The sequence below is a fragment of the Sebastes fasciatus genome, chromosome 20 (assembly GCF_043250625.1).
Source record: "Sebastes fasciatus isolate fSebFas1 chromosome 20, fSebFas1.pri, whole genome shotgun sequence".
In the NCBI taxonomy this organism is placed as follows: Eukaryota; Metazoa; Chordata; class Actinopteri; order Perciformes; family Sebastidae; genus Sebastes; species Sebastes fasciatus.
In genome coordinates this window covers 22,385,256-22,400,899 of record NC_133814.1, presented here as the reverse complement: position 1 = coordinate 22,400,899, position 15,644 = coordinate 22,385,256, and the positions used below count along the sequence as shown (strand labels likewise).

Here is a 15,644-nt window from a genome sequence, read left to right as displayed (position 1 = left end):
ACAGCTCAGGCTCATGCAGGATGGGGGGCAGAGTGTGTCTACGGATTTTGGCTTGGCCTCGTCGGTTATCGGAGCACATGTTGCGTACGCTCTCCTGGTCCGAGTCCATGTCCTGCATGTTGTCACGACCATGACCGGGCAGGGTGATCTTGGGTAGAGAGCCCTCCTGGAAATGATTATGAATTATCAGTATTAGTATTCATCTAGAAACCTTATTCATATTTTTGTATAATCTAGTCTCTAAATGTTATTCGTCATGCAGGAGCTACCTTGATGGTGTGTCTGGTGGTCACTTTATCCAGGGCCATGGCTCTGTCCAGTTTCCTCTCATCCAGCTCCCTCATGTACATCTCATACAGCTCCTGGAGGTGAGGAGGAACCAGCAGACTGTGGTCTGGAACACAAACATATAATTCAGTAAACCAGAAATTCACGGTGCCTAAACCAAAAAAAACAGACTATTCATTGGCGATTAATCTGCAGATTACTCTCTTGATTAATCAGTTGGTATTTAAAACATCATTTCAACGTTATCAAATATGTTCCCACTGAGTAATTTCACCTTGAGAATATGTTTAATAGGTGTGTATTATACGACTATTTGTCTGTAGGTGTTTAGTTTACATTAAGGTCATTCAAGGTTGAAAAGCAAGTTTAGTAGACGTCTAGTCTTAGCCTAGACGTTGTAGTGCTTATGTTAAATATTTACACATTAATTTCCCTTTATGCATTTTTAAAATATGTAATGATGTTTTTAAAATGTGGTCTAAAACCGGGCTAAATGTAGTGAATAAATCCTGTGGTCTATATCAGAGCTAAAGCATAGAGGCAATGTCAAAATACTTCTATTGCTCAGAGGATTGTTTTGGCTGAACAACAGTTCAAACCCCCAAAAGAAATAGATTTTTTTTTAAAGAAAATTGCATATATTGTTAAATAGGTGCACAATATGACTGGGAAGGTGATCTAAAAGGGTTAAAAAGGCATTTTCCATTTCATCTGGACTTTAATAATAATGGAAAAATGCCTCTTCAATAATAATCTATGTGTATAAAGGGGAGTTTCATTGAAAACAAACCCAATAAATAAAATAACAAAAAGCCTGTCTCTTGCACAAGTATCACTAAGTTCTGCCCTGATGCAGGTAACTTAGTGGAAAGGTGTTCTTTAATATTCACTCCAGCTAAGTTTCATCCTCAATCAGAAAAGTTAAGACAGCAAAGAAGTCTCAAAAGGGCCTAAAGATCAGAATTTCTGACTGGATCTGCTAAAATGAGGTCTGCATTAATGCAACGAAGGATCAGAAAGCCCTCAGTGTGCAATCCTCCACCTCTCTTGAGCCCTCAAGAAAGTGTGTCATCACACACTGATTGGCCAAGAGGGGAAATCCTCCAAGCTGCTCTCAGTTCCTAATTAGGAGTCGGTCCCCACACCCTGCACAACAGGTGAACTCAATAACCCTCCAATCAACTCAGGGGAACTGTGACATTCGGCTCAAATGAATTGGAAAAAGGGAAATGACAGAGAAGAAGCCAGATTTGTGGAAAGGACCGACACAGTAATGAACCAAACAACACATATTAAATAGAGGCTTTTCAACACATTTTGGAGTTGATAGACTCACCAACAATGAACTGTCTCTGCTGCTGTATGATCTCGTCACACAGGTGTCTGTGCTGCTCGAAGCGCTGCACCACAAAGTTTTTGTGGCGGATGACGTTGTCCTTGAGCAGCGCGTTGGACTGCATCTCCGTGTTCTCGATCTCCAGCTCATGGACCTTGCAGAGGAGGCACAGGACCTCGCGCTGCTCCTCTGAGCTCACCCGCTGAGGCAGCAGCTCCTCCAAGCGCCGGGCCCGATCCCGAAGCTCCACAAATCTGCGCTCCAGCGACGCCTTGAGGACGAGAAGAGCGGTCTAAGACGTGTGCACATTTTGTTTTTCTGTTTCTAATAAAATCACATCCGAGCTTCAGACTATTTAGAAGCCATTAGAAGAGAAAGTAGTTCCTACCTTCTGTTTGTGGATCTTTTTCTGTTCAGCCATGAGTGTCACCAGGTTTTCTCGGGCCATCGCCACCTGCTGGGTCTCTGTGCTGTCTGGAGGAGACTCCGGGGAGTCAGAGTCCTTCTCGCTCTCGTCCTTATTGACACTCTCTTTCCTCCTTTCGGCCCGCCACTTCCTCCTGCGTCTACTCCGCTCCTGCTCCCAGCTAGGAGATAGAAAGACATACAACCTTTCTGTCAACTACCTGTATTCCTGAATGTCACATATTGCTGTATTTATGCTATCAGACAGGGGGAGGAAAGAAAGACATTAGGGCTGTCAAAGTTAACACGAAAATAACTAAAAGATATAAATCCTAAACACTGACTCTGCAATGGTTAGCAGGTGCTTGGAGGTGTCGATCTGGATCCCCATGTTGCTGTTCTCCAGCTCCATCAGATTCCTCCTGATGTCCATCTGTTGGCGGAAGGCATCCAGGAGCTGCTCCCTCAACTGGTCCATCTCCGCCCGACTCTGGTGGCTGGAGTGGGCCTGGACCTCCGCTATGAGAGAAGAGAAACGATGATGATGAGCAGGGAGGAGAGGAGAAAAAAGGAAATAAAACAGGCAGTGAATACAAATATTAGAAAACAGCTTCATCTGGCAGATATTCTTCTTGTGCTGGAGGAGGCAGCGTGGACAAGACTTTACCCTGGACATGGCGGATGTCAGCCCGGTCTGGGTTAAGCTGGCGGCTCGCCTGATCTGCAATCTTCTTCTTGAGCCGCTGGATCTCGCAGCGCAAGTCTGAGATGATGTTGGTGTACTGAGCGATGTGGTATGACACATTTATCAGGTTCTTCTTTACCTGAAGCACACAGTGACGACAAAGACAAAGACAAGAGTATTTAACATATTTATATGGGTCTCAAATTTCACACCGAAAGCTGCATTTTCTAACTCCAAGTAGCTTACTTTGGTTCTTGGAAGGAACTACACATAATGAAATGTTATTAAATGGTAATTGCCATTTCGACATGTGAACAGGAGGAAGCGCCAACTCTGTGATTAGCGGACAACCCGCTCTACCTAAAGAGACACTGTAAATACGATTACTGAACCTGGATCTGCTTTATTGGCAACAAATATCTTACAATCCGGAGTAAAAAGCTGTAACTATATCTACTCATCCTTACGAAGATATATTAAAACAAAGTGTAATATTACTGCCTAATTATACTATTATGTTTTATAGTGAAGTATTATTTCAAGAAATGTTTAATTGTATCATTAAATCCACTCGTCTCTATTTAAACTGTAGTAAAGATAGATGAGGCTAAAACATGAAATATGAGTTCTCACCCGTGTTCGAATGCTTTTGGCACGGTCGGCGTACGCCAGCGTGTTACGAGACTCCTCAAAAGCCACAGAGGCGGGGCTTATATGGGCTATCATAACAGTTCGGCTGTTCCCGCCCAACGAGTCCTGTCAATCAAAGACATCAGAAGAAAAAAAGAATACGAGAATGAATCACAAAATACAGTAAGGATATCCTGGAGATGGTCCCCTGTAAATTGTTAAATTGCCGTACCTTCAGTAGTCGAGTCAACTTGCTGTCTCGATAGTTGACGTACTTGGTGCCGTTTTTGTCACTCAGGGCATTGATGCAGTTGCCCAAAGCCAGGAGGGAGCGGTTGATGTGGGCCCCCTCTTTCAACCGCTGACCCCTATTCTGGGTCTAATAGATAGATAGATAGATAGATTTAAGGTTCGCACAGTCCTGATGAGACAGATAAGCTGAGTTTTTGAGTTTAAACACCTTAATAAATGATACTTAAAGATGTTTTTTTTTTGTAACTTGTTGCCTATTAAGTGATGGATATTTAATGTTAGAGAGTAATACCCTTTGGCCACCAGGGCACCCTAACCTCTGAAGACTCTTGGCTGTTTCCATTCTTGCCCAGGAGATGGCATTACCTCCTCAGCTTTTACTAACCGTGTTCACTCCTCTTCTTCTGAGGCAGAGAAAATGTTCCCTGTTGCTTCAAGTGACAAACAGCTCCCTGTTCTGCTCAATTCCTAATGGAGGCCATATGTGCTGTCCATCAATAGTATGGCTGTGAACCTCTCAAACCGTCTCCATGGTAAGTAAGTGCTCTCTCTCTCACTGACTGTTTGCATGTTGTTCTCATGGGCGTGCAAGGAGGTGGCAGTGTTTAACGTGGCATCAATAACGAGCTATTCATCTGACCTCGACAAAAGCAGACTCAACAAACTGAACAAATAACTTTCAACATCCTCACTTCACTGCATAAAAAGAGTACAACAAACTGAGCAAAGACTTTTCAATGTCCTCACTTGACAGCTTAAAAAGAGAAGGTCAAAGCAATAATAAAACCCAGAATGTGAATCGGCTCCCGCATGGTCTTCTCATCCTGTCTGATAATGCAGCGCTGCTCTCCTCCACTCAAGTATCGACCGCACCGGTGCGACACCAGGGACGATATTCTCCACAGAATGAAGCTGGCCCTGCTGTAAAAATGTTTCATTTGAGCAGCCATGAAAGTCCTTATCATCTTCAATATTTTATATTTTTACTACTTTTTCTTTTTTGTGAATTTGTTTCTTTGTAAAGGGTGTGTTTTATTATATGTGTAATATGTTTTAAAGGAAGCTGTGTATGTAACAGATACATTAGCCAAGTCTGTGAACTTGAGTTTGGCAGAAAAGTGAATGCACCCACCTCGATATGTGCACCTGTAAAACTACCAATATTATTTCAGCCACTTTAACACCTCCTGACTGAGCATTTATAAACGCACCTGTGCTGCTCGTTCGGAGCCGGCAAGGTCGATCATGAAGAGGCGTGCGAAGCGGACCTCCTGAAGGACGTCTCGACAGCGGCTCTGCTGCTTAACGGCCACCTGCAGCACAGCGTGGGAGCGAGACGACGTCTGGTTGGCGGCTGTCGGCTCCTGGGTGCGCTGCTTGTTGCCCTTCATCAGCAGTTCCATGATCTGAGAACACAAAGGCAGAGGTCTCACGTGTGCAGTTGTTGCTGGATGTAATCCGAATGTTTTGATTAAAATAAATGAGAAGTCTTGTCACGCACGGTTGGGTGGCTTGTCTCACCTCTTGTGCATTGATGGTAGACACCTCTGTGATGCCCGCAACCTGAATCACTCCTTTAGAGTCTTCTCTCAGGTCCAAGAAGCCTGAGGATGGGTTCAGCAGGTCACGGATCACCTCATTGTAGATCTAAATGAACAGAAATACAGTACAAAAGTTTATCTATCTGCTCGACATTTTCCTTTGAGTTCTAGACATGAATCGACTGGAGGCTGTTTATGTCCTCTGAAAAGGCTCCATTCAGGCTTTCAGGCCTCCTACACAGACCCAAACCTGGTACAAAAACATCAAGTGCTCTATTTTCAGCAGCTTGTCATTAAGAAACCACAGCTCGTTGGGTGGCAGGCTGTCATCAGCCCGTGTCAGTGCTCTTCTTTCACAAGAAGTAAATTCAGGTGACGTCTCTGAGCTGACATTGACGGTGCAGTGAAAGCCCCTAAACACACATAAAAGCTCGGTGCAGGAAGTGACATCCTGGAAAGTGACCACTGGACGACGAACCACTGGGAGGTTGGGAGCTGGGAGGACAGTTTTTATTTGTCAAGCAGACCCCAGCCACAAACTCTGAGAGAGAGGGTGCTTTTACTGACACCGACAGTTGGATATTTATTCCATTATTTTTTCCATCTGTACTCTTTCATTGCTGGTGAAGCTTGAACAAGATTTAGAGTCTACAGCCACACAAGCAGCTCTGTGACGCTGTACTTCGGCACAATGGTGATTTGAGCTAAAAGCAAATGTCAGTGTAACATGGACAAAGACTTTCGTGCTATTGTAGATTTGAGTGAGTGAGTGTTTCTATATTTCTACTATCATCATTACTGAAGATACATGTTCCAGAACAGTCCAGTGACCTCACTGTTTGTCCATTATCAGAATAAACCAACTCAACTGGGAATCCTAGCCTGTGGTGTCTTTATAACACAACACAAGATCACACCTGTTATATCAGTATGCTCAAAAAGACAATACTAACATGTTTAGCAGGCATAATGTCCATCATCTTAGTTTACATTTATAACTGGCACTAAACACAAAGTACAGCTGAGGCTGATGGGAATGTCATTAATCATTTGGTTATCATTTAAACATTGCCATTCATGACGCTAGCGTAGAGTAGCTACAAAGGTTTCTCCTTCCATTGAGGAAAAACATAAAATAAAAGGGGGAGGGAGCACTGTGTGCATGTGAGTAAAGAACAACTGAATGTGCCTTTTTTATCCATACAGAGTACATTTATCTGTATTCACTGTATGTGTGTCTGTGCGTGTGTTTTAGAGATTGTACGCGTGAAAGAGAGAAGAAGAAAAGGAGCAGATGTGTTCACATCACTCAGTCGGGCTGTAAAATGGCGTTTAACCTCTTTGTGGCGAGGCAGCAGTGGCAAAACAGATTGCTCCCTGGAAACAGCAAACACACACGTCACACACACCGCCTTGTGTCAGGATTCAAAACTAGAGGAGTTCAATGCAGGTCAGAGAACATCCAGACTCCATGATTGGCATTTTAATAGGAACATTTACTTCCACCCACCCAGAGAGCGACTAAAGAGCCCAGCTTCAAAAACACTGTCAATCACTGGACATAATGATAGCGTTTGGAACCAAAAACACAAAATGTAATTTAAAATGTCTGATGCAAACCCTCCTCCCAATGAGCGAAATTTGTACCCAACAAGTGCTTATACTGTTCCATTTTCATTTTCAGTTAACGGCTAATGCTCTTTATCATTTCTCTTTGTATACAGGGTGATTTTCATCATCTGCCTCTTTCTTTCTGTCTCCATCCCTTCCTTTTCTTTCTCTACCAACACGTTTCTCTCACTCTCATTTCCTTTCCTGACACCGTGAATATTTTTTAACAAATCTGACTCACTCTTCTTTATATTCATGCTGCCATCTCTTTTCAGAATGAGTTTTGGGAGGAACATTATGATGGACAAATTATTCACTTAAAATCATTAAATAGACCCCGAATGGGGCAATTTCCTCCAGGGTTCAAATTATACAATAATTCCTGTATTGCAAAACCAAGTACCTGCTACATGTGAGGTGAAAAGTGCAGATAGATAACTTGAAAAGGACAAACTATGAATACCATACACTAATAAATCTCCGTGCGACAATACTAACTTACTAAAGTCAAGAAAAGCCAAAAACAACCTCTTTAAATAGGAACACTAAGTCACACCGGTGAGGCTCAGTTACTGCTATCGGAGTCAAATTGTATCCAGCGCTATTAAGGGCTTTGTCATTAAACACACAGTCTGAGCTGCTCCTGCTTCTCAGTAATGAGGTTTGGAACCACAGCCAGCAGGCACACAGAGAAACAGCCATCATCAGCCTGCCGTCTTATCTGTGGTGCATCATGCAGTGACAAAGGCAGAGATAATCACTAAACCAACAGGACCACGGATCACTCTACACCTCAAAGTACTGCAGGCTCCTGTGCAACAAAAGCACCTCTACTTACAGACAACCTCTACTTACAGACAATGAGACGTCCTTGGTCTTTAAACTAATTTTGAGTGATGGTCTGGTAGCATCACTTCTGCTGTCCCCCTTGTAATGTTCTCAATACATATCAATTCATGCCACTATGCTCAAAAAAACAGCTCCATCTAAAGGCTCCGACACACCAAGCTCACCTGAAAGAAAAGTCTGAGTGATTCAAAGCTTTGCGTCACCTCATGTTGCCGATCTCGGTCTCAAGTCTGGACTTGATAAATAAATAAATATGCCATTAAAAGTAGCAAACATAATATTGAAAATAAATGTAGTCATTAATTAATTGATAAACTGTGACATAAATTTAAATGTATATTTCTGTTTTAGTTTTTTTTTTATGTACCCTTCTATTAATTATCTTATTTATTCACTCCTCTGTTTAATTTCCACTTCTATTTATTCATATATTAATTATTATGATTTTTAAAATGTATTTATTTTTGCATTTATTTATTATTTATTTTATATTTATTTCTAAATGTATGTATTTATTTATGTGTTTAAGCATTTACTGTATTTATTTATGCAGGATTTTCCCTTAGCATTTCACCCCTTATTTATTTCCCCAGTCAGAAGAGTAAATAAATAAGGGAATTAATACAGAAATATCAATTTGTGTCACATTTGATCAATTAATTAATGACTATATTTATTTTCAATATTATTTTTGCTATTTTTGATGACATATTTACTTATTTATTGAGTAATTTATTTATTTATTAATTTAGTTTTTATTTTGGCAGGTTCCGTCCTCCATAGTCTAGGTCTAGTGCCTTGTTGGACTCAGAATGGTCTCGGTCTCAGGCTCAGCTACGCAAATGAGTAAGTTTTATGGGCCAGTAATCTACTTTTAACTGCGCTACATTTGCTATTTATACCTTCGTTACAACTACTCATAACTGCTCTGCATTAACAGAAATGAGCTGTTCCATGCTGTGTGCTTGCGAGGTTACGCAGGTGAGCAGAGGATTAGCATTGGAAAGACACTATTGCCTATTATGGTCTTGAACAGGACTCGATTTGCTCTGGCCTTTGGACTTGACTTGGACTCGATTAAATTGGTCTTGACTACAGCCCTGCGTTGCCTCACTCCATCTTATATATAAGATAAACACAGTGTAAACACAGCCGATAGCTTATCAACAACACCGACGTACATTCTGCGTCGGCATGAGAGAAAACAATCAATAGTCCAAAGAATATGAAGGAGAGACAAAATGAGCTACCATTATATCTGCTCGGAATACAAATTTAGAAAGTGTTTGATGGTTTTACATGGCATTGGTGTTTTTAGCCTGTGATCCTTTGCCCGTAGAGGAAGAAAGAGGGAAAACACAAAGAAATAATTGTTTTAACAAGGCAACGCGAGGCAAAGCAAGTGTATTTGAACAGCACCTTTCAACAACAACTCAAAAGGCAATTCAAAGTGATTTGAATAAAACATAAAAAGGCATCAAGGCAAGTTATAAATGAGACACGGCATTTTCATCTGTGCCTGGGCTTCATCACAGGGCTGTGGATAAGGACGCCCTGCTCATTTCAGATGTGAAACGAATGCCAGGCAGAAGTAAAAGGACACCAGCAGTATCTGCCTGCAATTGGCATTAGCTAACAAGCTCAGATCTTATCAGTGTGAACAGATGACGGCGAAAGAAGAAGTTCTAATTGTGACGTTGACAGAAACGGAGATAGATTAAAGACAATTCAAATGTGAAGAAATCAGAAGAAATCTTTAAACTCTGAGTGAGAAATCATGTTGATGGCGACAACATTTCCAGCCCCACGTCAGGGTCATTAGGAAATGTGTCATCACTGTTGCTTTAACTAGAATAAATGTCTGGAGACAAGTTGTGGAAGATGAAATTCTGACCTCCAGGTAGGACATGGAGACGCTGTACAGCATGTCATCACTGGTCTCCTCAATGGCACGGAAGAGGTCGTTCAGCGTTCGTACGTAGATGCCTGGCTCCTTGTCTGTCCCCAACATGGTGTACGTCTTCCCACAACCTGAAAACACAAAAGAATGTTTTAATGTTTCAACTTTATAAGGTGGTAATATGTTAATCTGTGAATGGGTGAACATAGTGTGTACAATCCGTCAATAAATAAATGTAATATGTACATATGTGCAGTCTATAAAGTGGTATATAGGATGTATAGTGTGAAGTGTAAAGTGCGCTAGTGGTTAGAAGTCCAAGGTGGTTGTAGATAATGCGTGTTTACTGTACTGTACTGTCTTTACTGTGTCAGTATGAATGAATGTTCAGGATGTGCTGCCTTAATTTGTCCTTGGCTGGCCTGACCACACTGTTGGACACGGTGCAAATAAACACATAAACAAACACGCTAAAACCCGTGTGTTTACTTCCCCCACGAGAGGAGACAAAGAGCTGTGAACCTCTGAGACAGATGGACAGACAGAAGGCAGAGGAAGTTGGCGAGACAGATCGCTGACTTCCTGGAGCTCAACTAGTCTGTCCCTACCCACTGGGAGGTAAACATGACGCATTCTCTGATCTGACCTGCATTAAAATTAAAACGATTAAAGATTTGAATAACATGTCTCACCCTTTTCCTGAGAGTGTGCTGGCTAGCCGACTCAGAGAGAGGCTGACCAGAGATTATGCACCAGAAAGCTAACACATGTAATTGGTGGATGATACACCTCCGTTCAGACAGCTCAGTTAACTTTGTGGGCACACACTCACTCACTCACACACTCACAAACCTGTGGGTCCGTAGGCAAACACGGTGGCATTGTAGCCTGATATGAGTCCCTCAATCAGCCCTTTGGTTGTCGCCCGGTACACCTCCTCCTGCACAGGAAGAAAAAAATAAACAAGTTACTCAAGTTCTAGGGACACAAATGCTGTGCCACATTTGTTTAGATTTTATTTAGTTTTTCTTAGGGCTGTCTGAGATAACCCCTTCGTTTTAACGTCACTAATTTCTTCAACGCATTAACACAGCTTGCAATTTTTAATTAACCTCTTAAAGAAACAATGGAGGCTGGAGCGTGCTCAGCTTTAAAGCGACGAGTTAAGATACTGATATCATATGAAACTAGAAAACCAAAGGAATCTTTTAGTACCACCATGTCATGCTAGCTTGTCACAAAGGAGCCTAAGTAATGCTCCAAACTTACGCTACATTTTGGCAAGGAAAAACTGGCATGGTCATTTTCAAAGGGGTCCCTTGATCTCTGACCTCAAGATATGTGGATGAAAATGGGTTCTATGGGTACCCACGAGTCTCCCCTTCACAGACATGCCCACTTTATGATAATCACATGCAGTTTGGGGCAAGTCATAGTCAAGTCAGCACACTGACTGTTGTTGGCTGTTGGGCTTGAGTTTACCATGTTATGATATGAACATATACTTTTTATGCTAAATGCAGTACCTGTGAGGGTTTCTGGACAATATTTGTCATTGTTTTGTGTTGTTAATTGATTTACAATAATAAATATATACATACATTTGCATAAAGCAAGCATATTTGCCCACTCCCATGTTGATAAGAGTATTAAATACTTGACAAATGTCCCTTTAAGGTACATTTTGAACAGATAAAAAAATGTGTGATTAATCACGATTCAATATTTTAATCGATAGACAGCTCTAGTTTTTTTGTTTTATTTGAACTTTTACTCTTTGACTGACCTGACTGGCCGAGTAGTCGAACGCCACATCAAACATGTAGGTTTTCTCCCTGGTGCGATTGGCACGCAGTATGTCGTCTGGGTCCTCCATGGGGTCCAACAGAACCACCACCTAATGATGAAGAGGAAGGCAAAGACAGGAGAGAGAGAGAGAGAGAGAGAGAGAGAGAGAGAGAGAGAGAGAGACGAGAGAGTGAAGAAGCAGAAGCACACAGTCAGTATGAGCGGGTGTTAAGTCTTCAAGCTCATATTGACGTCTGCGCAGCCAATTAACCTGATGATATGTCTCTTGTCAATCACAGCGGAGAGTTGAGCTAATGAGCAAATGTGCCTTCAAGTCAGTGAGCTGAGGTTCGACTCGAAGAAGTGGCGAAAGTAAATGAACTAAAGGACAGTTACTGAAATATAAAAATGACTGTACCAATTAAATTCGGCTGGGATAGGACGGCTCACTGATCAGAAAATTACTGGGAGCTCCGTCAGTCCATGCACCGATCTTATAACATCATTTATTAACTCAGAAAATGAACTTGTCTAACCGGAAATGAATTATCCTTCGCCGCTCCAAAACAGTAGCCTAGTGGAAGAGTGTTCGAGTATCAGAATCGGTATCGGGAAGGAAAAAATGGTATTGGAACATCTCTACCCCCACAGCCCGATCAGATAAACCCAAACTATTAAAGTAAACTTCGGTGCACTCTATTTTTCAGTGACATTCAGTCAGTAACATTTAATTACTAATGATTGTAAGAAATGTAATTTCAAAACTACAGGCTGTCCTTGAGATAAAAAACAGCCCCCTTCATACCATGTATGTTTGCAAATGAGGATCCACTTAAGCCATCTGCCGTACTCTGAATCCTGATAATAGAATATAATGACTCAACCATCAGCACACACGTAAAAGACCTTCATACTGTAGCATCTGGAGGAGAGAGATCGGCGGCAGGTTTGCGATTGCGTCTGTTTTGTTCATGTGACAGTCTTAGCAGTGCAGAGACTGAGATGTCTCATTGTTCCAATTGTGCTGTTTGACAAAGCCTCGTCCTAACCCACAATCATCAGTAAATCACAGCTCTCCTAAAGGGATAAATTGTGAAAGGCACGACGTCAGAAGAAAATATTATAATGCTGGTGACAAATCATTGAATCAGAGTGGTGGCTTGACAGGTTGTCCACAGCTAAAGGAAGAATATTCCCCTGGAACAGAGTTGTGGGTTTGAAGAACCTGCTATACAACTGGCAGAAAAGTCAATAATAAAAATAAAGAAAACAAGGTAGAGAACCCTTGAGTTTTATTTCAGATGCGACAATGGGGCAGCTGGGAGTTTGCCAGCTTTTTCAGCTGACCAGCTTTGCCTGGAGAGCCCTCTGAGGCCTGTAACGCTGAATCACCGGGCTTGTTTGATGACCCCTTCAACCACTGAGCCGCTCACTTTGAAGCCTCTCAATTGAAATTCAAGAGGAGAGATACGGAGGGAGAGGAAAGATGGAGCGAGATGGAAGAGACCCTGCAGTTTACTCATTTACTGGGCTCAAAATAAGCCTTTTCATGTTGATTTTCTAAGGCATGCACAGGGAGAGCACGTGAGAAGAGTAGCATGTGCAGCAGTTGATGCTCTTCTTCTCCTCAACTTCCTGCTTCTCCTCTAACTTTTCTCTCTGCAATGACGTACGAGTTGTGATCGCATTTCACAGGAAAGATATAGTGAACGAGCGAGTACTTCTCTTAGTATCAGAGGCACTTAAGCAACTTAAGTCTCGACCAATCTGATGACCTTCAGAGCCAATAGGAGTACAGTCAGAAGAATTAGTTTGTCAAAAACTGCAAAGAGACGGAGTGACGAGTCTTTTGAGTTGACGTGCAGCTCTACGACCATGTTAACATTCATCTAAAAATGTGTCCACATTAGGATAATGGTCGGCAGTAGGGTGTGCTATCATTGCCGTCCCTTACAGTGGACCATGTGAAGCTTTTGTCATTAATAGACGCAGAGTGTTTTGTGCCTCATTAGTCATTGTCCTCCCAAAATGGGACTTCACAGCAGTTTGTATTCAAGGTTCAAGGATCCGACATCATCGATGCAAAGTGAAAACATCGATACGTATCGTCATCTTTAAGATACGCTTTTATCTTGAAATTTGGCACTTCTGTGTCACCATTTCCATCCAAGCACACCTCCTTCATAAACATTCAAACAGTGCGACATGTGGCACCTTATAGTGAACAACAGGAGGTTTTATTATTTGTATTATTAAAAGAATAAATTCCTTTTCATTTAAATGTCTGGAAGAGCCCAGTAATACAATTGTGAAATCATATTTTAGTAGTTTTTTTGTGAGTTGATTAAATGGGCATATGATATCGTCTCATATCGATCGCAGGCCCATGAATTGAAATCAAATCAAAATCGCATCGTGGCAGACTTTGTTATATCAGAAAATATCATATTATATGCCAAAGAATCAATATAATATCATATTGTGATGAAACTTGTGATTTACACCCCTACTGAAATGTGACAATGGGGTTTTCAAATGTGTGCCACTATGTAGAGCACTTGTTATGTGATACAAAAAAGGGTGGATGCAAGGAGAAAATTTAGCCGGCTTAGTGTGAACATCGCCTGTTAATTTATGCATGGTGTGTGTGTGTGTAATTGTGTTCCTTAAGAAAGCTGATGCATGCAACAATGCTTTTACATAATTGCATGTATAGAAGGTATCAAATAGTGCGCTCATCCATGCACAGTTTTGTCCGTGTGCATGCACTTGGGAAAATCATTAAAGGCCAAGGGTGTTGATAACACCTCTAGTCCCATCTGCCGCCTGTGTTTCTTGAGTTACAGTAGCTTCCACGGCTCCACCCAACATCCACACACAGCAGCTGCTGCTGGGGCAGATTCTATACCACTAATACGTCTTCTGATAAGACCGTAAGATGCTGGCTCTAATGACAGTACACTGTGTGGCAACATAAGCCTGGATGTCTGGGCATGAGCCTCAGCGTTGTGATGCCAATAATGGACTGCAGGTAACCTCCTCGTGATTAGACTTTGCCAACATATGTGCCCTCAGTGGACTATCCTCTGAGTTCAATTAAGAGGCTTGTGATACACAAAGAGTCTGGGGTGAATGACGGGTCAGATGTGTCGTGTACAGAACAGGTTAAGGAGCATTTGGAAACATGGCAGTCTCATGGAAACCATTAAATCTCCCACACATCCTCTCTCTCTTTCTCACACAGTTGCGTGGAAACGTGCACTTATACACAGATGGCAACTAAGAAAGCAGCATTTCATGTCCTCTGCAACAAGCAAGTCTGTGCAAGCAGGGTGGCACAAGTGACCACAAGAGCTGAGGCCAGCACACTCCCACACAGTCGGCGTGCACGAGAGGAGGCGCCGTCTGTTAACACTGAAAACATTCAGGCAGTGGTGACTCTCTTCATCCAGAGTGCAACAGGTCTTTATTTGAGCTGCAATAATTAGTTGAGTCATTGATGTACAGAAGGTTTATCAGCAACTATTTTGATAACTGATTATCGTTTGAGCAGTTTTTTAAGCAAACAATGCAAAATTCACTGGTTCCAGCTTCTCAATGTTGACATTTTTTAGTTTTCTTACTCTTTTATGATAGTAAATTAAGTATCTTTGGGTTTTGAGTAGTACCTGTGATGGTTTCTGGACAATATTTGTTATTGTTTTGTGTTATTAATTGGTTTCCAATATACAAATATGCATAAAGCAAGCATATTTGTCCACTCCCATGTTGATAAGAGTATTAAATACTTGACAAATCTCCCTTTTACGGTGCATTTTGAACAGATAAAAAATGTGCGATTCATTTGTGATTAATCACGATTAACTATGGACAATCATGTCAATCAATTTAATCGATTGAAAGCCCTATATATATAATATTTATATATGACTATTATTATATTATATAGGCCTCTTGCTCCAGTGCCCGTGCAAATGGGTCTCCATGCTGTGTATTGAGATGAGCCTCCTGAATTTGCACCTAAATTGCTGTCAAAATTTTCATTTATAATTGCCAACGCAGCCTCCATAATTCTCAGCCGGGAAAGAGGCAGAAAAAAGGTGCACACAAGACTAATATTATTTATCACATGACCTCTGCATTTGGCGAAATGTGGTAGGTAATTTGTGGTGGAATTTTGAATTCACAAAATACGAACAAGGCAGATTCGCATGGGATTTAGATGACAGACGACCTCCGCAATTATTCCAAGTTACTAGAGGTCCCCAGGTAATACTCGTCCTGTGTGAATAGGACTTATGTCTTCATGAAGCCTATGATTTATGATGGATTGACCAACAATGTCACACAGATCACAGC

At 41.6% G+C, this 15,644-nt stretch overlaps 1 protein-coding gene across 2 annotated transcripts in view; it reads right to left on the bottom strand.

Annotated features, from left to right (window-relative positions):
• Positions 1-15,644, bottom strand: part of kif19 (kinesin family member 19) — a 39,846-nt gene that overhangs the window by 3,127 nt on the left and 21,075 nt on the right. For both annotated transcript variants that reach the window (XM_074619779.1, XM_074619780.1), the window contains exons 3-15: positions 11,284-11,394; positions 10,350-10,437; positions 9,492-9,628; positions 5,118-5,243; positions 4,808-5,002; positions 3,577-3,723; positions 3,348-3,470; positions 2,697-2,853; positions 2,374-2,548; positions 2,013-2,211; positions 1,625-1,895; positions 270-394; positions 3-166 (exon numbers count right to left, since the gene is read on the bottom strand). In XM_074619779.1, the coding sequence (XP_074475880.1) occupies positions 3-166; positions 270-394; positions 1,625-1,895; positions 2,013-2,211; positions 2,374-2,548; positions 2,697-2,853; positions 3,348-3,470; positions 3,577-3,723; positions 4,808-5,002; positions 5,118-5,243; positions 9,492-9,628; positions 10,350-10,437; positions 11,284-11,394 (2,018 nt within the window). The remainder of the gene's footprint in view (positions 1-2; positions 167-269; positions 395-1,624; positions 1,896-2,012; positions 2,212-2,373; positions 2,549-2,696; positions 2,854-3,347; positions 3,471-3,576; positions 3,724-4,807; positions 5,003-5,117; positions 5,244-9,491; positions 9,629-10,349; positions 10,438-11,283; positions 11,395-15,644) is intronic.